We start from the raw sequence: 22,856 nt of genomic DNA, 5'->3' as shown, positions 1-22,856 counted from the left end.
AGGAGGAGTCCCACTTGGACCCCCCCCCCACTTGTTTTTAATATACTGTGGATGGGAAGTTGAGGGTCTCCTTAAATGAATCATTTCTGCTCCAGGGACCCCCTGCTTCCTTATATACAGTACTTAGCGGAGAAGGGGACGCCAGTACTTCATGGGAGGCTTAATAAACCCCCTGCATCCCTGCAGAGGACAATACCGGCAGCACCTTCCTCAGTAGGTATCTGTTGAAGCAGGGTGTCTCTGGAGCTAAAATTAATGGTGTTCAGCTCCGGAGACCCCCTGCTTTCCATCTATATAAATACATTTTATTTTTTATTAAAAAAAAAAAAAAAGTTTAAATCAATAACAATGTCCTACTAATAATACTTCTTTTTTACCTTTCATGTTCTGGCAAGCGCAGCCAGTGAAGAACAGACAGGACTCTTTCTTCAAATGAGATTGTTCTATATAAAAGACATTGTGTATTACAGTACAGTAGAGTACGTCACTATAAATCAAAAGTTTGTGACAAAATATGGAGAGAAAAAAAAAAGTTTGATTTTCAAAGCAGCTGCAGATACCCAACCAAGCAGATGACACCATGGTGGTTATGAATCAAAAGTCTCTCAGCTGCAAAAAGTGAGCAAACACCAGACCAAAAAAAAATCACTGCAATCAGATTTTTCTCTTCGTAAATCTGGAGCTACGTTTCACATGCCCCTTTCTCTCTCAGTTTTGCAGCGCAGAGACTTTTGCTACATAGCCCACCATGACAATGAACAAAAACATATAAAAAAAAATTGGGCATGTGCACTTTTCTATTTTGTTTAGCATTATTTTTTTATTTTAATAAATAATAACTGTTCATGACTTAAACCCTGCTTTGCCCTTACTGGCACCTGCCAAAGAAGGAAAACATTAATCCAACACTTCTCTCCGAAATTTGTATTCACATCAATGCATACAGTACTATCTAAAGACTTTCTTACTATACATACAGTATATATATATATATATATATATAATGTACATTTACCTGTTATATATTTTATAAATGTCTGGATAGGTCCCGTTAATCTTAACATCTGATCCTGGCCAGAAAAAAGTTGCAGTCTTTAAACCTTGATTCATGGCAGTGAGCCACAGCTGTGAATATAGAGATGTATTTGACATATTTCAGAGGTTATAAGCACTCTTAACTCATCATCATAATTAATTTTTTAAGTAAATACAGGCCTCCCGTAATGGGGAGGGGGGGGGAGCATCACAATACTTTAGTCAGTTTGATAACAACTACAATTAAATACAATTATTTTATTACATAAGTGACTGACAGGAAACACTCAAAGGAGTCTATTTATCAAAGTCTTACGGCTGCAGAATTGAGGCAAAAAAACAGAAGCTGGTTTATTACAGGAGAAATACCATTGTTTTCAGTGGGATTCCTTTTGATTGATACAGCAAGTGCAGCTTTGCAGACAGAGAACGATGTTAAGCAAACATTATGGGTTCTGTCTTTTAGAGTGAGATCACAATGCAAAACATTGGGATGTCGCACACTGCAGGATATCAAAGCAAGTGAGACTTGTCGCCAACATCATTTGATCAATGTTTTAATACATGTTGTGATCTTATTATATTCCATTCACTAAACAGATTTGATATATTGTGGTGTGCGACATTCTGATGTTTTTCTGTTCTGTTGAAATGGAGAGTACCGTTCCCTAGGATGAACGGTATGTGCTGTGGCTCTTTGGAAGTGTTGTGTTCGAAAACACAATAGAAACAGGCAAACATTTTAACATAACAAAGATTGGTTATAGTCAACTGGACTTTTCATTGTGTTCCTTATTGGACCTCTGCCCCACCCCCCTCATTGTCTACTGTACATCTTGCCTCAGTGTCTGTGGCCTACAGGGTGAAAGGTGTACGCAGCCCAAAGTCCTCTGCAAAGGAATTGTAAATGGACCACGTCCACGTAGTTGACTTGTGATGGTACAAACATTACAGTCGCACATCTACATGTATATTGTTTCAAGAAAACTAGCTTTTTTTTAAAAATCTTCTTTCACTGATTGTGCCCCATTCACAAGTGCCTATTTTGAAGTGCCTGTGGGCTTATACTGGATTTCTCTCTAGAACTCCGTCATACACATATTGTACACACACACACACACACACACAAACAAATATAAAATAAAATATATAATATAGTGAATATATAAATTCAGAACTCTGAATTTAGGAGAGTGCCCTGATTTATAGCCTGAGATTTGTGGCTGTAACCCTGCCCATTAACAGAGCAGGTTGAATACTGATTGGTTCATCTAAACGTGAGTGATCACCAATCAGTATCCTTCTCTCAGACGAAGTCCAGGGAGAGTATCTGCAATTGACTGCAATACTGGGAGTATCCGGAAACACTGCCTATTGTAACATAAGCAGAGTGTGGTCTGGCTATTCACCTTATCTCTAATCCAGATACTCTCCCTGGATTTTTTACTATTCACTTGCTCTAACTGGGGGTCATATTGACCTACATGCACTACAAACTACACTGCTGTAAGCTGCATCTACAGCATTTATAACGACTGCAGCAGTTTACAAATAGCTGTAATATATTACCCATTTCTGTAATTTTCCCTATTTTAGGAGATTAACTCCACATTTTGTGGCTGAGCTTACTACTATATAGTAATCGCCAATAAACTAGCCTCATACGAGATTTACCCTTTATTGGAATATTATGTGGAAATGAGGTATGTAATATTCCCCTTGGTCTGTAGTGATGGTCCAGGGACCATCTTCAGTGATAGCTGACCTGACAGACTGTATCCGGCAGAAGACTGCCATGTAACTATTTTGTTTTGAAATATACCTCATGCTTGGTGCGTGACCTTACTGCGGGGAGATGTAATAAGTTCTACCATGGGAGATCACCTTAAATTCCTGGAGCCTACGGCAGATGGAGGCGCTGCACTGCTAAAGGGATATGTGGGGTATAAACCCCAATAGCCTTTTCCTGTGTCCCCCTTACCATCAGCAGACAACTCAGCCCTCCTGTTACCCACTGGTATATGCACCACACACCCTGTAATGGCCCCTATCTGTGATTGGGTGTGGGAAACACCATTACATATATACACGCTGTATATTTACTGTATATTTGGACTAACAATTTCTATATTTGGACTAACAATTTCTTTATGCAGGTATGTTTACTCTTTCTCTACTTGAAGCTTTCACTTCTAACAACTTACCGTGGCCATTTCACACGTATTAACTTATTAGTATCTGTTTTTCAGCCCATATTCGCTGTGCTACATTTTACAGTAGAGTAAGTGCAGCTGTGAGAACTTACTATTTTTTTTTTTGACAATTTATAGAAAACAGAAACACCACCACTAGTACCCTACAGTGCTGACCTGCTCTCTCTAGCCTACTCTACACAAACCTTCATCAACTCTTCTTTCAATCAATCAAACTCTTTAGGTTCTGTAATAGCTGGTAATTCATGCCTCGTACCTTTGTCACTCTCCAGTAAATGTATTAGCTGCATCCCACTATGCCCTCCCTATGCTGTTTGTTTGCAATTGCCTCACTCTTTTCAAAGCTTTTCTACTCTGCATATCTTGGCCACAACTCTCCTCCCTCTATCCACATATTCTCCCTCTACCCCTTCCACCTTTGCCTGTGCCCATGTACTGTATACTGTATTACTATCTCAATACGTTTACTGCAGCTACTTCTACAACCCTCAGTAAAAACACTCTCCCAACTCTCTCACTACTAGAGATGGGCGAATCCACCCAAATTAGTTTCACGGATTTTCTTGAATTTCCCCCCCAAAATCCGTTTTGCGGTGTAAAATCCGCAAACGGATTTGGTGGGTTTTAATCCGCAAGGATTTATCAAAAGCCACCATTGGATATAATCTGTGGACGGATTTGTAGAATCCAATCCACCGATTCAGCAACTTGTTGGCAGATTCTTAAAAATCCACCAACAGATTGCCGAATCCGCGAATTAGATTCTACAAATCCGGCGATGGGTTGCAGAACCCACAGAGTGTATCGCAATAATAAAGCCGCAAAATGTGTATTTTGAGATTGATCCGCTGAAATCCATGGACCAAAGGAACAGGACGATCTGCTACATATACAAATTCACCCATCTCTACTCACTACTACCTTCTTGCAGCTGGTTATCTCTCCTATTCCTGTAAATTGCCATATGCACCTAGTCTCGCCCACACCTCCCTGCCTCCTCTTGCTTCCCTGCTATGGGCGCCATCACTGCAATACAATTGTCTCATACATCAAACCAGTTTCTCCTTGCCTAGTCCTCACTCTCACTCAACTCCTCACTATACTCGGACACTTTACCCTCATCCTTTATGAATGCAGTTGTCACACCTACTTTCAAAAACACCCTCACTTAAATAGCCAATGATGTCAATAAAGCAAAATTCCAAGTTAATTTTTCCGTACATATCCCATTTGGGGGTTTATTCTATATCAGCCAAAGCGGCTGATCAGGCCCTTTTGGGTTTAAAATCCATCATTTCAATTGAGAATTTCAGCCCAAAACTGCTCCATTGGCTTCTTTGCTGAAATAGAATAAATCCCTTAATCTCCATGTTGCTTTTAATTCTGTTGACCTCTTCAGATCCATAATCTCTTAGCAAACATAATAAAGTCCTATCCTGGTTCTGCTCACATCATTCCCACCACTCCTTTTTATGTATTTTTCACTCTTTTGATCATTTGTTTTTGTCTTCTGTTGATCCGTGGTGTGTTGGGGTATCTCTGTTCTAGTGCCCATCCTTTTCTCTCTACGAATGATCCCTTGGTGACCTCATCAAATCCTTAAGTTTAGGTATCACCTCTATACAGATGAGGATACGCAGATATATCTATCCACCCCTAACCACCTGCAATCTCATTACCAAGCCTCTGCCTCCTGGCTATATCCTTGTCGATAGGGCTCAGCCTTCTCAAACTCAATACAGTATATCTAAAGCTGAGCTCCTCATATTTCTTCCTAAACCTATCCCAATATCCCATTTTTCCATCACAGTAAATGCAAGCACCATCTATCCGGTCGCCAAAACAGGTTGCCTAGGTGTGAGATGTGTTACTTCTTCCTCTGTAAAATTGCCAAGATCTGCCCTTTGTTATTCTACAGCTAAAACTCTAATGCCTGTCCTTATCCTCACGCCTTAAACCCTTTTACATCATTAGCAGCATATTTGACTAAATCTTCATATTGCACATTACATTTGTTTAGTGTCCTCCACATTTTATACATGACCTACAACAGGGAACCTGTGTAAGTCTTTTTTTTTTTTCAGGTTCATTTGAATATGGTGTTAGATGCTGGTGCAGATTACCTTGCAAGTTGACTTTCTTTAAGAGCTTGATCTTTGAAACCCTGCAGATGTAACGAATCTCAATACTTTGAATGACCCTGCCCTAAACAACAGCTATCCACCACCTGACCAGATGACTAAAATGACTTGTGTCAATGCTTTTTCAATAGATAATTAGAAAATAATGAAAATAAATACTAATAGTGATTCTATACAAGTTAAATCAATATGTTTTTAATGATACATACAGGTTCTCCTTGATACCACAAAGGGTTAAACTTCTCTTCGCTTTTCAATGTGAAAAGTGCATTCCTCTTAACATCATAGATTTTGTTGTCAATAATACCATGGGACTCTGGGTAAAGGCCCTGTAATCAGAACAAAATATAAACAGGATTTCGTACTTCATACTGTACCTACTGTATGCAATATTTGTCAGTGACTGCTGGGAATTAAATCAGTGTATCAGTTTATGTTCAAAATAAACATACATTCATATAAGTAACTCCTAAAAGTAACTGATATGAGTTTTACATATTCACACTCCCAAGATTCCTGCTGGTTTCAATTGCACCATTGTTTCAAAGGAAAATATTTATATCTTCTCAAATTTGGCACCCTTCAGTGTGATGTCTCATCTGACAATAATGAAACCCAAGAAACAGAGTCCCTGTATTAGGAGCACTCGATTCCCTGTGATGTGGATGACATGTGTAGGTGGTTAAAACAACTTCATTGGTAACAAAATGTTTCAAATATATAAATGTCAAGGCTCTTTAATGTGACTGAAAGTGGGTGTCGCTAATGATGCTTCAACAAGTAAAAGTGAATTGCCCAAAATGTATCCGTCTCAATAGGAGCCAGTCAAATGCTGCTCTTTTCTGAATCAGCGCATTGAGTGTTGTTCAATATGTGGACTGCATGAGACGGAGGTATTTCCGACAGTATCTGTCGTCTAGTATGTAAAACCTGCGGAAGGAAACAAAGCACAGAGACTCTCATGGTCTAGTGTGTCAGTAATAAAATGTATTGGGTGCAAAGGTATGGGATGCATGTACATCTAGCCCCTCTTCCCCCTCCCAATCGCAGATCGGGTCCCCTAAGGTGTTCTGGGGTCTGGCTAGGTGTCTCTGTGTGGTGCATACCTGTTGGCAACAGGAGGCCCTGAGTCTCCCGCAATGACATGGGGGATAACAGGAACAGGTTACTGGGGTGGATGCCTTCGTTCTGGTTCAATGGTGCAGCGCCTCTATCTATAGTAAGCCCCAGGAATGCGGGGTGGAATCCTTACAACACAGATTCCCCACAGGGATGAGAGATTCCAGTCTCACACAAGGATTATCTTTAAAAACAGCAATCTCTTTATTCTCTTGGGCAGCAGCAGCCGTCAGGTACAGTTCATGCACAGTCCACAAACTGTTCTCCCTTGCGATGTTCCTGCCGCCACTCTGGACCGAAGGCATCCAGAGTGGGGCTAGCTCTTCCCTCACCCCATACGCAGGGTGAGAGGTATTTGGCTCCACCTTACTAACTATAGTTATATCAGCTCTACTCATGAGCTGATCACTCCTCTGCTTCCTAACTCACTAACTCTACACTTCACACTTGTGCTCTACCCTAAATAGGAAGTGACACTGCTTTATGTAACCTCCAGTAGGCACCGCCCATGCGTCTCGTGATTGGACACAGGGTCACGTGACCTACCTTCACTCACACAACCCAGTGTCATAAGCGGGGGAAACCCATATCAACTCCTGGCAATCTGCCCTTAGCAGAGTTTACACACAGGAGGAGGATAGAACTATAGCCCCATTTCTTACCAGGGCTACATACAAGAACAAAGATTACAAATGTAGTGGGTTTAAGAAATGTAATTGGCCAGGATGGAACCACAATCTGCTGCTCCACGAACCAGATCAGCCGGATGGTTAGTAGATAGTTGGGAACATCCCATCTGGAAGGAGATGGTCGTCCGTGGTAGCCATGTGGGTATCCCTCTCTGCGCTCCATGGGTACTGCTTGCAAGTCCTTCAAAGGGAAATTATTTGCTTGCTCACTCCCCGAGTAACGGAGCTGTTTCACCGGGCAAGTGGAACCTCCAAACTGTCGACACGCCTCCAATTACGTGTCACGGTGACATCAGCACCCCCGGACCGGCAAATACAAAAGTGCAATGTTTGCAAAGGTGGGGGAAACTAAAACAAGTCCGTAGCAATGCTGGACAGAGTCTCAACCAGCAAAAAATACATCTAACGCATTTAGTGGCTGCATGACCACTTCGTCAGGGAATCCTGCACTTTTGTATTTGCTGGTCCAGTGGTGCTGACGTCACCCGTGGCATGTCATCGGACGCGTGTCGATAGTTTGGAGGTTCCCCCTGCCTGGTGAAACAGCTCCGTTACTCGGGGAGTGAGCGAGCAAATTATTCCCTTTGGAGAACTTGCAAGCGGCCCCCGTGGAGGATTGAGCGCAGAGAGGGATACCCACACGGTTACCACAGATGACGGTCTCCTTCCAGAGGTGACGTCCTCAGCTATCTACTAACTGTCCGGCTGATCTGGATCGTGGAGCAGCGAATTGTGGTTCGATCCTGGCCAATTATGTTTTTTAACCTCACTGCAATAGTAATCTTTGATCGTGTACATGCATCCCTTATCTTTGCCCCCAATATATTTTATTACTGACATACTATACCATGAGAGTCTTTGCGCTTTGTTTCCTTTTCTATAGATTTGGATGCCCTGCAATTTCATTTTGCTACAGCAGCAGGCTCTACTTTATTCCCAAAGGGAAGTTTTAATGTATTCACTACACCTATTTTTGATTACATCTATCACTTTATGTACATTAGCTTAATTTTGCATCTTAATATTGGTACACTTTTCATTTTATTTTTTGGTATTATTATTAGCTAATTCACTGTTATATATTGTTAAACACATTTTTGATCAAGGGATATATGGATCAAACAAATCGTGGGTAAGGCTATAGGACACTGTAGATGTTGTTCGTTGTAACTCTATGTGGGCTGTATTTGCCTAGTGAGCCTAAATCAGCTGTGCATAACCAGCGCAGTAGAGCTCAAGACGGCAGCAGTAATTCACTGTCCCCAGTGGTGCTGGGAGAACAACTGTATGATAGCCCTCAATGTGACTATGGAGTGCTGTAACGGTTAACCACTCCTATGCTGACTTCTGCTATATTCACCCAATTGGCCCTCGGTATGGTATATAATTTGAAAACCAGCAGTTTCAAGTGCTCTCAGTGTTACCATGGCTCTGTATAGTGAGCCATTGTCCAAGACATATCTGTCTATATAGAGAGAACTATAAATGTTATATAAGTCTAGTGGGCCTAAAACAGCTGTGCATGACCTACGTGGCAGAGCTCAAAAACTGCAGCAGTGATATATTTTTAAAGTACACATACTGTATGTCTATTGGCTCCCAATGCAGCTCTGGAGTAGTGTAGAGGTTAACCAAAGGTGGACAGTCTTTAGCGCAGTCAAAAGGCAGCCAAAGGGTGTGAGCCGTTTGCTGCCGTTCATGGATGTTCGCTGATGTTTGGTGATGTTAAAGCTTCTCTATTTCAATCTGAAACTCACCAGGCCTTTATGCCCTGTACCCAATTTTTGCAGCTCATGCCCGTTGGCTGTCCTTCGACTATGCTAAAGGCTGTCCACCTTTGGGGCGACGCAGATGTACACTTAAGGGGTTCAGATTGAATGCAGCTGCGACTACAAACGTTATTTGTCCTCTTGGCTCATTAACATTCCAGTTGGTGCGGTTGACATTCCACAAAGTACAAACAAATGTTAACCCTTAGGACGCTGGCCCTGTGCAGCGAGAAGATGCTCTTGGGGAGCCCCAAAAGGTGTCCGCCTTTGGGGCGACACAGATGTACACTGAGGGGTTCAGATTAAATATAGCAAGGTAAGTATAGTGAAAACAACCCAAACCGGGAATCATGCAGACCCCGGTCTTGTGGATGCTACCCAAAGGTAGGCAAATGAGGAGAGTTTTGGACTCAGGATAATCACTACCTTCTCCCAGTCCTCCCCGAGAAGCAACAAAGAGAATCTAAAAACAGAATAGTATAAAATGACTGTTTCAAAGCGTGTACGGGAGGATTGGAAATAAATTCCATTCACCATCACTATGGTCTCACTCCCATCTGACGTGATATCAAGTGGATGTCGCTAACTGCCGACGTACGTTTCGCTTAGATGCTTTATCAAGGCTGCCTTGAAATGTATATATTTTAAACATTTTGTTACCAATAAAGTTGTTTCAAACCACCTACACTTGTCAGCCACATCACAGGGAATCGAGTGTTCCTAATACTAGAACCCTATTTCTTCTTGGGTTCGTTATACTAATCACATAGTGTAGATCCATCCCTAACATCATTATCAGACTGTAGGGAGCCACCCCCCCTTCCCTTCCCCTGGTTTACGTAATCTGACAATAACACATTTTCTCTGGCAAAAAAGATGGATGAAAGAGATCAGCATTATGCAAAATAAAGAAAAATTATAAGAGTACATACAGTAAAACTCACAAAGTTTGCACTCAGGGACAGACGACTCTGATATGTATTGTTATCTATTTTGACCAAGGTTACCAATTTTCTTTTGGTAACAGTGAGATAGTACATACATATGCAATTTGTTTACTACAGTATGCAATTCAATTTATTCAATAGTCAAACGTGTAGAGGTTCTGGGCGTCATTCATTAAACATATTATAATGGGATCTATCAAACTCTGCATCGCTGTCAATTTTTACATTTTGTTTCCTTGCGTCAACCAAAATCTAACTAAGAGATGGTATAAAGATCCTGGTCTAATGATGTAAAATGAATCAAAAAAATATGCTCCTTACGTTTCAAGCAGTATATATATATATATATATATATATATATATATATATATATATATATACACATACACATACACACAGTTGTGTGAAAAATAAAGTACACCCTCTTTGAATTCTATGATTTTACATATGAGGACATAATAACAATCATCTGTTCCTTAGCAGGTCTAAAAATTAGGTAAATACAACCTCAGATGAACAATAACACATGACATATTACACTGTGTCATGATTTATTTAACAAAAATAAAGCCAAAATGGAGAAGCCATGTGTGAAAAACTAGGTACACCCTTACTGCTACATAGGAATTAAGATTCTAAGTATCAGACAGGTGCTGCTAATCAAATGCCGTTGATTAATTGATCATCAGCAAGTGTGACCACCTCTATAAAAGGCAAAGTTTTAGCAGTTTGCTGGTCTGGAGCATTCAGGTGTGTGTTAACACAATGTCAAGGAGGAAAGACATCAGCAATGATCTTAGAGGAGCAATTGTTGCTGCCCATCAATCTGGGAAGGGTTATAAGGCCATTTCCAAACAATTAAAAGTCCATCATTCTAAGGTGAGAAAGATTATTCAAAAGTGGAAAACATTTAAGACAATTGCCAATCTTCCCAGAGTGGACATCCCAGCAAATTCACCCCAAGATCAGACCGTGCAATGCTCAGAGAAATTGCAAAAAAAACAAGAGTTACATCTCAGACTCTACAGGCCTCAGTTAGCATGTTAAATGTTAAAGTTCATGACAGTGCAATTAGAAAAAGACTGAACAGGTATGGTTTGTTTGGAAGGGTTGCCAGGAGAAAGCCTCTTCTCTCTAAAAAGAACATGGCAGCACGGCTTAGGTTTGCAAAGTTGCATCTGAACAAACCACAAGACTTCTGGAACAATGTCCTTTGGACAGACGAGACCAAAGTGGAGATGTTTGGCCATAATGCAGAGCGCCACGTTTGGCGAAAACCAAACACAGCATATCAGCACAAACACCTCATACCAACTGTCAAGCATGATGGTGGAGGGGTGATGATTTGGGCTTGTTTTACAGCCACAGGACCTGGGAACCTAGCAGTCATTGAGTCGTCCATGAACTTCTCTGTATAAAAAAGTATTCTAGAGTCAAATGTGAGGCCATCTGTCCGACAGCTAAAGCTTGGCCGAAATTGGGTCATGCAACAGGACAATGGTCCCAAGCACACCAGCAAATCTACAACAGAATGGCTGAAAAAGAAAAGAATCAAGGTGTTGCAATGGCCCAGTTAAAGTCCAGACCTCAACCCGATTGAAATGCTGTGGCTGGACCTTAAGAGACCTGTGCATAAACAAATGCCCATAAACCTCAATGAACTGAAGCAACGTAAAGAAGAGTGGGTCAAAATTCCTCCACAACGATGTGAGAGACTGATAAAATCATACAGAAAACGATTACTTCAATTTATTGCTGCTAAAGGTGGTTCTGTAAGCTATTGAATCATAAGGTATACTTAGTTTTTCACGGCTTCTCCATTTTAGCTTTATTTTTGTTAAATAAATCATGACACGTGTAATATGTCATGTGTTGTTGTTCATCTGAGGTTGCATTTACCTAATATTAAGACCTGCTAAGGAACAGATGATTGTTATTATGCCCTGATATGGTTTTACATATATGATACCATGTGGCTTTCATTAATGTTTAAGCATCTGACTCACTGTAATCTGAAAAAAAATATGGCAATGATTAATAAACTCGGAATAAAACCGAACACTTCAAAGTATGTATTCAGCCATAACCGTGCAGTAGGTCATACAATTTAGTTTTTGCATTAGTGAATAAGTGTTATTGCAATCTGTTTAGCCTCTGAAAATAAGTAGGCTTTAATGCGACAATCATTAATAAAACTGTACACTTCTGGATACACTGCTTACGAAAGCAACCTTATTAGATTTTATATTATTCCATTTCCAATCATTTACAATTATTTTGTATAACAATCCTAAATGCTCAGAGACACTTCTGATTTATGCAAACAATAGTAGTAATTTGATCAAATATAATAGGAGTAACTGCTTTCACATTTTCATACAGTATTAAATAATAAATCAATATTTGGAAAGTAATGCAAAAACAAATGTAAAACTGATAACCACTTACTGTTACTAAACTGTAATGATTGGGAAATGTTTTTGTTGGATACACTGGCCTTAAAGCACGTGTATATGTTCCACATTTTTCTGCAAATAAAAACAACATTACTTAATGTATTTAATTTGATAAATACTACTTAACTAACGTGAACCATATTAGAGAGAATTTCAAATCTTATTTACTGCTTGTGGTATTAATTATAATTATGGGTTGGTGTACAAAACGTGTAAATTCTGTTTTAAAATGCTAAGAGAGTAATGTTTTTCTGGGAAATATAGTTTTTAACATACCCCATGCAGAATTGGATTGTAGGGGGATTGTAGCGCAACAGAGAAAAGGGCAGATTCTCTTAATGTTGCAGAGTAAAAATAGGCAACATTTGGCAACATCTAGAAAGAATGCGAAAGAGGAGTCAAATATTACAGCTAGGCAATGTACTTGGCAGACTGGACGAATGTTAGGGTTATGGATTGTAACAAAAAAATGCAGCAGTTGGGCCGGGTTTATGTAGGATTATGATGAGATCCATTTTAGACATGTTACGTTTCAGGCAACGCTGGTCATCCAGCTGAAATAGCAGAGGGACAACCAGTGACTTGGGGATAGGATGTCAGGAGTAAACTCATGGGTTTAAAGATAGAGTTTTTGTGCCATCTATATAGAGGTCATATTTGAAACCAAAGGAGCTAATGAGATCGCCAAATGAGAGAGTGTAGAGAGAAAACAGGAGTGGTTCCATTTGTGCTGGAACAGGATTGTCTAATTTCCTGTGTCATTTTGCAGCTCATAGGATTTATGTCTCCCTAGTTCAGCTGTCTGTAATTTCCCCTGTCCCAGCAGCTAGCTGCATGTGCAAGGCAACATTATTGATACATATGTTCATTACACAGCCCTAGTCAGTGTTAGTTGCCTTAGCAACCTCCTATTCTCATAAACTGAGAGTGGACTATTCCACCCCCCCTTGTCTCTGTTCACAGTTAGTCTGATCCTGAGACTATTCCTGTTTCCCAGAAACCCTTACACTTCCTTTCTACCCATCTGGCTGAGTAATTACATCTCATGTTATTCACCTCCTGGCAAGGATTGCCGTTTTTTACCTTTCCCTACTATCAAGTACCCTCACTATAAAGAAGCTCTCTCTCACCACACTATTATCTACAAGTGCTTTTGTGTGTCTATGCTTTCCCCAATAAAGTGAAGAAAAGACAAAGAACGTGTTGTGCTTGTAAAAGAAACGAGTTAAACTATCTGGCCATACTTATATCTACAGTAGCGTATATCCCTGTGGCTACAGAATACCAATAGAGAGCCATGAGGCAAACTAACAGACAGGAGAAGAGGAATAACTAGAGTCACTGAAGGAGCAGTTAGAAAGAGAAGAGGAGAACAAGAGAGGTATTTTTTACAGATAAAGAAAATTAAGAATCTGCAAGAGTAGAGGGTGCGGTCAACAATATCAAAAGCTGCAGGGAAGTCAAGCAAAACTAAAAGGGAGAAGCACCCATGGAGATTTGGCAATGTGTAGATTATGAACTACTTTGGTGAAGTCCGTTTTAGGGAAATTAGTGGATTGAAAGCCAGATTGCAATGGGTCTAAGAGAGAGTAAACATGTATAGACAAGATGTTCAAGATGCTTGGATGCAAAATGCAGGAAGGAGACAGGGTGATAGTTACAGGGGGAATATACTGTATGATGATGGGCGTTGTTTTTGAGGATTGGTGTGACTATTCCATGTTTGAAAGCAGGGGGAAAGATCCTTGAGAGGAGCTAGGAGTTGCTAATGTTTGTTGGTATATGGAGCAGCATGGGAGTAAGAGGATGGAAAAGGAGGTGAGAGGGACTAGGGTGAAGGTCACATGTAGTGGAGGCAGAGGAGGATAGTAACAAATACAATTCCAATATTATAACAGCTGACCAGGAGCTTATCGTAAGGAGAGGCATGTTAGGAAGGAGAGAAGGAGATGTAAGGTCGATATATTGACAGATTAGATCTACTGTACCTTCAACTTGAAGTAGTCAGTGAAGTTTTGAGGTGTAGTTGAAAGAGAAACATGTAGAAAGAGGTCACAGGAGGCAGTCAAAGATAAAGATAAAACAGCAAAAAGGAAAAAAAGTGTGCTGAGTTGCTATGGTGTGAGGAGTGTTGGCCTAAGGCCCCTCGAGTGGGGGGAAATGGGGGGAGGTGGGAGAGGGATGGGGGGTGCTGTGATCATTAGACCGTTTAACCCTAGACTGCTAGAAGCGGTGAATATACCATAGGTGCATTTGAGATATCCTTGCAGCAGTCTACACTAGATCAACAACAGGTTGCACAAGTGAATGATAACAACTGTTAAATAATTGTGATCAAAAGGCAACGATTGACTTCAGATATTCGACAAGTGAATTAGGCAGCACCTTGCAAAAAAAACTGAGTCAACATGTTGACTCAAAAGATAAAGATAAGGCAACATTCGGTAAGAGTGAATTACAATTGTGCAGAAAAGTTGTGTTGTTTAGCCTGAGAGGGCAGAGATGTAGCAAGAAAGGAGATATTTATACTGGAGGCGCTCAGAGAAGCGAGTGCAGGAGCATAGGATGCATGTTCATACAGTATGTTAAACCAAGGTTGAGGGTTAGAGCAGTGAGTGTGATGGAGAATAAGGGAGGAATGATGATTAACAGGAGGAAGAAAGGATATGTGTGTATTGAAAAGATTGTCAGGGTCCGAGGCAGAGCAGAAGTAACAAGTCAGAGTTCTGGATGAATTCCAGTGCAAAGAGGTCAATAGGTCAATAGAATGTAAGTTACAAGTCAAGATGGAAGAACTTGGCAAAATTCGATCCGCTGATTTTTTACCAAAATCAAATTTGCACACGGAAATCCAAAAGGTGGATTTGGCACTAACAATTGGGATGGATCCGATCCACCAGTATTTTGTGAAATCCACCATCAAAATGTATATTGAATCTGGGAGAGGGAGTGGCTCCGTGAGTAAAGACACTGACTGGCACTGAGAGTTTGAAGCAGGAAAGCCTGGTTCAATACCTGGTGTTGGCTCCTTGTGACCTTGGGCAAGTCACTTTATCTCACTGTGCCTCAGCACCAAAAACATAGATTGTAATCTCCACGGGGCAGGGGCCTGTGTCTGCAAAATGTCTCTGTAAAGCGCTACATAAAACTAGCAGCGCTATACAAGAACATGCTATTATTATAATCTTCTTAAAATAAGAAAGGAAATGAGAAACAGCAAATAAGAGTAGATGATGATAGGAAAGTAGAAAAAGGTTCATACTGAAGCCAGAAAATTTACAGTTTCTACCAAGTACAAAGTCCAAATGTTGGCTGTCCTTGTGTGTGTGTAAGCAGTCATTGGTTGAGGCCAAAGGCAAAAGTTAAGAGTGGAAGTGAGATGCAAGGATTCAGAGATTATCGTGTTTTCTAAACCCAAATTGTAAGGTAATATGTATTAAAACCCTCCCATATTAAATAAACAAATTTGAGAGGACAAGCAAGACAAACAAAAGGCACGAAAGAAGGGAACTAAAACCAAGCCTTAATGTAACTGTTTACAAACATGTCTAAAACGCAAAATAAAAAAAACCTGAAGTGAAGATTTAACCTATTATACATTTCACCACCATGTTTTAATGTTAGTCCTACAGTTGAAGGATGAAACTTTATTGTGGCCAATATCTACACGTCTGAAAGTCAGAAACATGGATTTCGTTTGTTTTCCCATCCCCACTGTCCTCTAAACAGCAATAAGAAAAAATATGAAAGCTGATTTCCAGAGAACAGGTGACACTACTGACGTTTAGATATGGAGATGCCAATGCACCTTCATGCAATTAAAGGCAGTCATTGTGTGACCAGTGCTCCTTATCTCAATGCAAACAATACCTTTCCCAGTTTAACTGCTCTTACAGATATACAAATATGCTCAACTCCAAAACACATGTGCAGATGGCGAAATTCGCTCTTTCAGTAAAATACTGCATGTGATAATTCCTATGGCAACCAGCTTAATCCTCTGCTATATTGAACAGTAACATTAGGCAATTCAATCATTAACAACGACTCACGCAGTTTGCTAATGACAGGAAGAAGTCCACCCCATGTTTGTAAATACTCTGCTCTGAAGCCGTCCAACGAAAACAAGAGCAAGGGAGGTTTTGAGAACCTGTAGGAAATTAAATAAAGAAGCCGTTCATTTAGATCTTCAGCAGCCGCCACCTACAGTATACAGTACTTGACCCTTTTTGTGTGAGATTAAGAGGCAGCTTTCTTTTAGTTTACAAACAGATAAACTCACAATTGTGCACAGTAAAACAGCTGGTGTCTATTTGGATTAGGGATATTGCCTCTGGTGCTTATTTGGACAAGGGATATTGCCTGATAAAAACTTTAACCACTGGGGGACAATACTTCCCCTGAGCTTGTATTGAGTATTGTCTTTTGGAATATGGGCCAAGAATAATACAATTTTTGGGTGAGTATCTTAGGTTACAACCATTAGGGCCATGGTAATTTGATTTTACATGCTTTATATGGATTTACTTATTAACCCAGATTAGACAAGTGTTACTGTTACTTTAGATTACATTCCTTTTGTTTATCAAGATAGAGATGTGAATTTTAACCTTTTCAGTGCCCCTTTGACATGTCCAAAGACAAGCTGTGCCACTGGGTTGCTCCAGCACTGAAAATGTTAAAGCAGCAATCAGTTGCCTGCGTTAAAATTCAAAATGGCCACTACATCTTGCAGGCCAATAGGAAACTGCTACAGATAACATTGTGGCTTCCTATTGGATGACTGTGGGCGCCATCTTTGAAAATCCAGCATGTAAACCGGAAATTAAAACTGTATGCCTCGTGGACACTGGGATGGCCCAGAGCTAAAAATAATGCAGTTCATCTCTGGAGGGCCAAGGGTTTGAGTTCTGGGGGGGAAATCTATGTAAAAAATAAACGGAATTACTGCTTTAATAATCAAGCATTAGAATTTAACTAACATCTAAATATCAGAGACAAAGTACATGTTGTAGATGTCTCCTTGTATTCTGTAACGATGCTGGTTTTGAAGGAAATAGACAAATAAAGGTGATCTGACCCTGCTGGACAATGTGGTGTTTGGATATCTTCACACTCCTCTTCTGCCCAGCTTTTGTTTCCTGAAAAGCATAAAAAGTGACAGGAGAAATATTAACAGTTTTACATGTTAAGAAGAAAAATGCACACAATGCGTACCAGGGATTAAAATGATATAAAATATTTATTAATAAAACAAAAAATAACTGAGGGGATCCAACCCCACCTCAGTACACAAGCTATAGATCCGGGTTGAAGTAACAATGGACAGAAACCACATTAAGAGTAAAATGTATCTAATTAGACTAAATCTACAAACAACATAACGACTAAATGAAATAAAATAAAAAGACATGAATGTTCAAAAAAAACGGGATGCATGTACCCAGAATTAAGCTAAGATATTAGCCGTCTCTGCGCGTATGCTGATAGGCTGAGACGGCGTTTGCAGGGAGCTCTGGCGGTGGCAACATCTCTGCGGTGGCGTGGTCCGGACCCTTAACGTTCACCTGCAGAACCCGCTTGGGGCTTCAGTGTAAGTCTCCGTCTCCCCCTTTCAGCCTCAGGCAGTTGTTCAGCTACTATCTTAGCTTAATTCTGGGCACATGCATCCCGGTTTTTTTGAACATTCATGTCTTTTTATTTTATTTCATTTAATCGTTATGTTGTTTGTAGATTTAGTCTAATTAGATACATTTTACTCTTAATGTGGTTTCTGTCCATTGTTACTTAAACCCGGATCTACAGCTTGTGTACTGAGGTGGGGTTGGATCCCCTCAGTTATTTTTTGTTTTATTAATAAATATTTTACATCATTTTAATCCCTGGTGCGCATTGTGTGCATTTTTCTTCTTTTCATCTCAAGGTGCCCCCCATCTCGGGGGTCACCATGTTCTAGGAGCCCATTGGGGAGACGCTCTACACATATGCTGCAAGGGGATTAATGCTTCCAGCAACTGTATATCTGCAGCACGAGCGCTGAATTTCCTATATTCTCAGTTTTACATGTTAAAACGTGTGCATTGGGAATTTTTACCTATGACCCAGGTGTGACAAGTTGGGAGAGAAGAGAGCTCAAGTTAAAATAACATTACGCTTGGCTGCTGTAGTGAAAAAACTGAACGACATTTGTGCTTCACTCCATTATACTGTATGCTTTGAAGCATGAGTGTAATTTTCACACATTACAACATCAGCATCTATTTTCATGCCCTATAGTAGGAGTTCTGAGAATACGGACGTTTACTTGGCCACAAGTGCATGAACAATGATATCCCCACGCAAAGGGGAATCAGCAAAAGCCATATAACCCCGGACACATGGTTATCCTAAATATGAAAGATAAAGGCAAGGATCTTACGTGGTGTGAGGTTCCCCAACAAAAAGGAAACTAGGCAGACTAGGCAGGCCAAGTACTGTAAAGTAGCTCTAATTTATTGAGTGCTTATATTGCTAGATCCACAAGGGTGCAGTGTGAACTACAGTACCTTTGATCAGACTCAATATTGGACTAAGTCAAGGTGAGAGGTTACCTCTGCAAACAGCGTCATAATTTACACAGCAGTCCTGCGTTTCTTTGCAATCATCAGAACAAGAGCAGAGACTCACAGGTAATCTCTTCTCACCACATCGTAACATGTCACATGTCCAAATGTGAGCTGCAATCAAACAAAATAGTGTCCATCTTTTAAAACACATTTCACTATCTGGCAGAAAGACAGTACTGTATATTAAATACATTTGTTTATTTCTCAGAGATCCCAAAAGCATTGTTCTATCACCTCCCTAAAGTTTATAAGGATAAAAACATCAATATTACTGTACTGTGTAATTATTATACCCTACCCCCTGTTATTCATGCACCGCATAATCATTATACCCTACCCCCTGTTACTCATGCTTTGGCAATACTGAAATGTTCTTTCGTCATGCCAATAAAGCTGATTTGATTTATTACTTTGCTTGATTTGCCCACCTCCACGGTTTTTCTTTTCTATGTTTTACAGGAACAGTTTAAATCTCAGAGATGAAGAACACACAATAATCTCGTAGGCATTAGTGTGTAACAAAAATAGGTATTTTGGAAAAACATTTAGTGGATTAATACATGGGTGCAAAATCAGTAAAAACTGATTCCTTTAATAAAAATAAAAACTCGCAACCTCTGGATGAAAACCATTAAATACTGAAAATGTGCAACACTAACCATTTGGTTAGTCACGCTTGCCAAGAGGGTACGATTGCTGCTGAATACTATCACAGAGAAATAAAAACAGGCTACATCTGTACCTCCAATAACATTTTGGCGCTATAAGTATCTTAGCACATACTTTTAAATTGGACCTTGTGCTTATAAAATATATAATGAATATATATATATATTTTTTTTTTTTAAACTCACTCAATTTAATTTCCCACGAAACAAATAAGGGTGCTTACCCACGATAGTTGTACTGCGTTTAATGAGTGCACATCTGCAAATGATTATACATTTATTTCCTTTCGGTGACTGGAGTTGTTTAAAGTACTACCACATTGTGAAGAAGATGATCATATGAGAACTCGTGTGACAAATGTAAGAGAAAGATAGAACAAGTAGCTACATACAAATTGAACAATGGAATATTGCAGACTCAGTGATATTTAATTGTACAAAGAAGCTACGTATTTAAACAGAAGGAAGATAAGGAAGTATCAAAATCAATTTTCAAGGTTACATTACATTTGTTAAATAGAGATACAAGGCCAGAGAATGAAGGCGAGAGTCACAAAGAAAAAGAAAGCCTTAATAAACCCAAAATATATATCTAATTGTAATTCTTAGTCTTTTAAATGTTTTTTGGGGGAGTTCCAGACCCTTAAACTTTAGTTATCTTGCTTTGTGCACCAAATACAGAATGGGGTGCCATAGACAAAACAATTGGTTATGGACAGGGGCAGTTTAAAAAGGTTTGGAAACCCTTCCAGAATTTCTTCTCAGGTTGCAGAATCTATCCTACAGTATGTACTGTACCTAAGAATCCCTGTCTCTGAGGCAATGGAATTGTTTATGTTTCATTTAAATTAAGTTGTACTGTATTTGTATACCATTATTAAATAACATATGTAATAAATCTTGCATACTTCTATCAATGTATATGTTTAAAAAAAAATGCCTACAAATTAACTTTGGCGACCAAATCAACAACATTTAAAGTGGAATGAATGGTTGAAAATAAGAACTGGCAAGTAATGACTTTTAGCGGTCACTAAAGCTTTCTCCATTATACTGGGAAGATTCGTAAAATTGAGAATATAGGACAACTAACTTTATTCGAGAAGTAGACCGTATGGACCGGTTTCAGTCACGTTGACAATCCTATTAATTTTATCGTATGAGTGCCTGCCCTACAAAGCCTCTACACTTTTCACTTGTGGCAGAGGTGAAGTACACAAGCTCCATTATTTTATTTTGCCACAAAATGTTCCACTACACATTTTGCTTTTTGGGTATTATTCTACTTCTAAACAAGACAGTGGAAGATTGCAAAGTCCTACAATGTAACTTAAATGAACAACAGAAATGCTCATTTACATACCTGCATTGGTACAAATAAAATAAAAAATCTTGGTCAGTGTATACGTATCAATATGATTTTTGCATTGTATTTCACTAAGTACACAATGTGTGCCTTGTACATATCATTACCTGGCTGTATGCACAGATCCTGGTAATCTAAACAGCAATTTTCCAGCTCCACACAGGCACTATCACAGCGACAGCTCCCAAATTTTCTCTCAAAACATCGATTCTTGCAGCTGTTTACTGTAATTGTAGACAGAAAATGTTAGATGGTGGAAAATGTCATTTGTAATGCTCACCACAGTGATCTGATACACCTCTGTCAGCAAGCAGTTATATGGTAATGTAAATATGAATATATTTAATAGCAGATTTTAATGGCCAAACCTAAAAGTCATAAGCACTAATCAGTATTAGTCCTTTAGTTTCCTGGTTTACTCATTTGCACCATAAGAGGCAGCATCGCATTCTCGAAATTATGACAGAGGGATCGAGCGCAAAGTACTGTATAAATTAAATCAAGTGAACAGACTCGTGAAGGTAAAAAAAACAAAATAAATACAATCCTCTGAATAGGTGCCGCTCCTGTAGTGGGCTCAATCTAAGTCCAGATACGAATTACGAAACAAGGGACATGTGCGCACTCACATCCAGGTATAAAGTAAAATAGAAAAACACAGAAATAGTGCAATGACGTTTAAATACGTGAAATATAAAAAATGAGAAATAGACTGCTCGTTCATTCTGAGTGAGCAATCTATTTCTCATTTTTTGATAGTTCACATATTTAAACGTCATTGCACTATTTGTGTATTTTTCTATTTTTCTATATACCTGGATGTGAGTGCGCACCTGACCCTAGTATCGCATTCTCTGCAGATCTCTGCAAAACTCAAGCTTAGTCCTCACTTGCCCATCATGTTCCCTTTCTTACTGCAATAAATGTAATGTGAATTTAGTTTAATAACAATTGTTGGGGAACCGATTTGTTGGTATGTATTAATAAACTCTACTCTTTTTTTCATCCAGCTCTTCCGAGTGCCGTCCTTCACCTTGTGATATATTTCTAGATTGATCGGCACAGAGGCATTTGCCCCTCTCAAAGGGGCCAATTCCCTGCCAGACAGGGTTTTGATATAGATATAGAGAGAGGAAATGTACCTTACGGTATTTCGGTTTCTTCAAGTCCTCTATGGCAGCCATTACTCGTGGGATAGCTCATCCTCCTTACAGCTGGTAGGACAAGCACATATTGTGACAATATATAAGGGGGGTGTTATCCACCTTAGCACAGTTAACTTCTGTCAGAGCTCTTAAAAGGCAACACAAAAACTTATTATGTCAAATAAACGAGACTCAAAGAGGAAAGTATCCTGCCATAGAGACTTGAACAGCAATATTGGAAGGTAAACTTCATCTTTTCTTCTACATCCTCTATGTCAGGCAAATACTAATAGGATGCACCAGAGCAATTATAAGAAAGTTGGGGGGAAGCACTCCTTTTCAGAGTTGGAACAAATGCTTGAAGCACCCTTATACCAAATGTTGCATCCGCTGATGAGTTAACATCCAGATGGTAATGCTTAACAAATGTGTGGAAAGACAACCAGGTTACTGCTTTCCAAGTTTCCTGGGCAAAGGCCTGTGCTTTGTCTGTGCATAAAGTTGTGACGCCCCTAGTAGAATGGGCCTTTAACCCTACAGGAAGATTTTCTCCTCCTGTTCTATATGCCTCAAATATAGCTGCCTTAACCCATACAGATATAGAAGCTACGGAAGCTGCCTGACCATTTCTGGGCCCATCAAAGGACAAAAACTTAGATGTTTTCCTAATACTATCAGTCATCTGTACATATGTTCTTGTAGC

The 22,856-nt window shown here is 39.6% G+C and overlaps 1 protein-coding gene across 1 annotated transcript in view; it reads right to left on the bottom strand.

Moving 5' to 3' along the window:
• ENPP1 (ectonucleotide pyrophosphatase/phosphodiesterase 1) overlaps positions 1–22,856 on the bottom strand; it is a 135,692-nt gene that overhangs the window by 41,648 nt on the left and 71,188 nt on the right. Inside the window, exons 3-10 of the mRNA XM_075597334.1 lie at positions 21,116–21,232; positions 18,960–19,085; positions 17,450–17,510; positions 16,422–16,519; positions 12,362–12,441; positions 5,599–5,718; positions 1,016–1,125; positions 378–443 (exon numbers count right to left, since the gene is read on the bottom strand). Coding sequence (XP_075453449.1) covers positions 378–443; positions 1,016–1,125; positions 5,599–5,718; positions 12,362–12,441; positions 16,422–16,519; positions 17,450–17,510; positions 18,960–19,085; positions 21,116–21,232 — 778 coding nt within the window. The remainder of the gene's footprint in view (positions 1–377; positions 444–1,015; positions 1,126–5,598; positions 5,719–12,361; positions 12,442–16,421; positions 16,520–17,449; positions 17,511–18,959; positions 19,086–21,115; positions 21,233–22,856) is intronic.

This window comes from Ascaphus truei, chromosome 4 (assembly GCF_040206685.1).
Source record: "Ascaphus truei isolate aAscTru1 chromosome 4, aAscTru1.hap1, whole genome shotgun sequence".
Lineage (NCBI taxonomy): Eukaryota > Metazoa > Chordata > Amphibia > Anura > Ascaphidae > Ascaphus > Ascaphus truei.
This window is presented reverse-complemented; position numbering and strand designations above follow the sequence as displayed.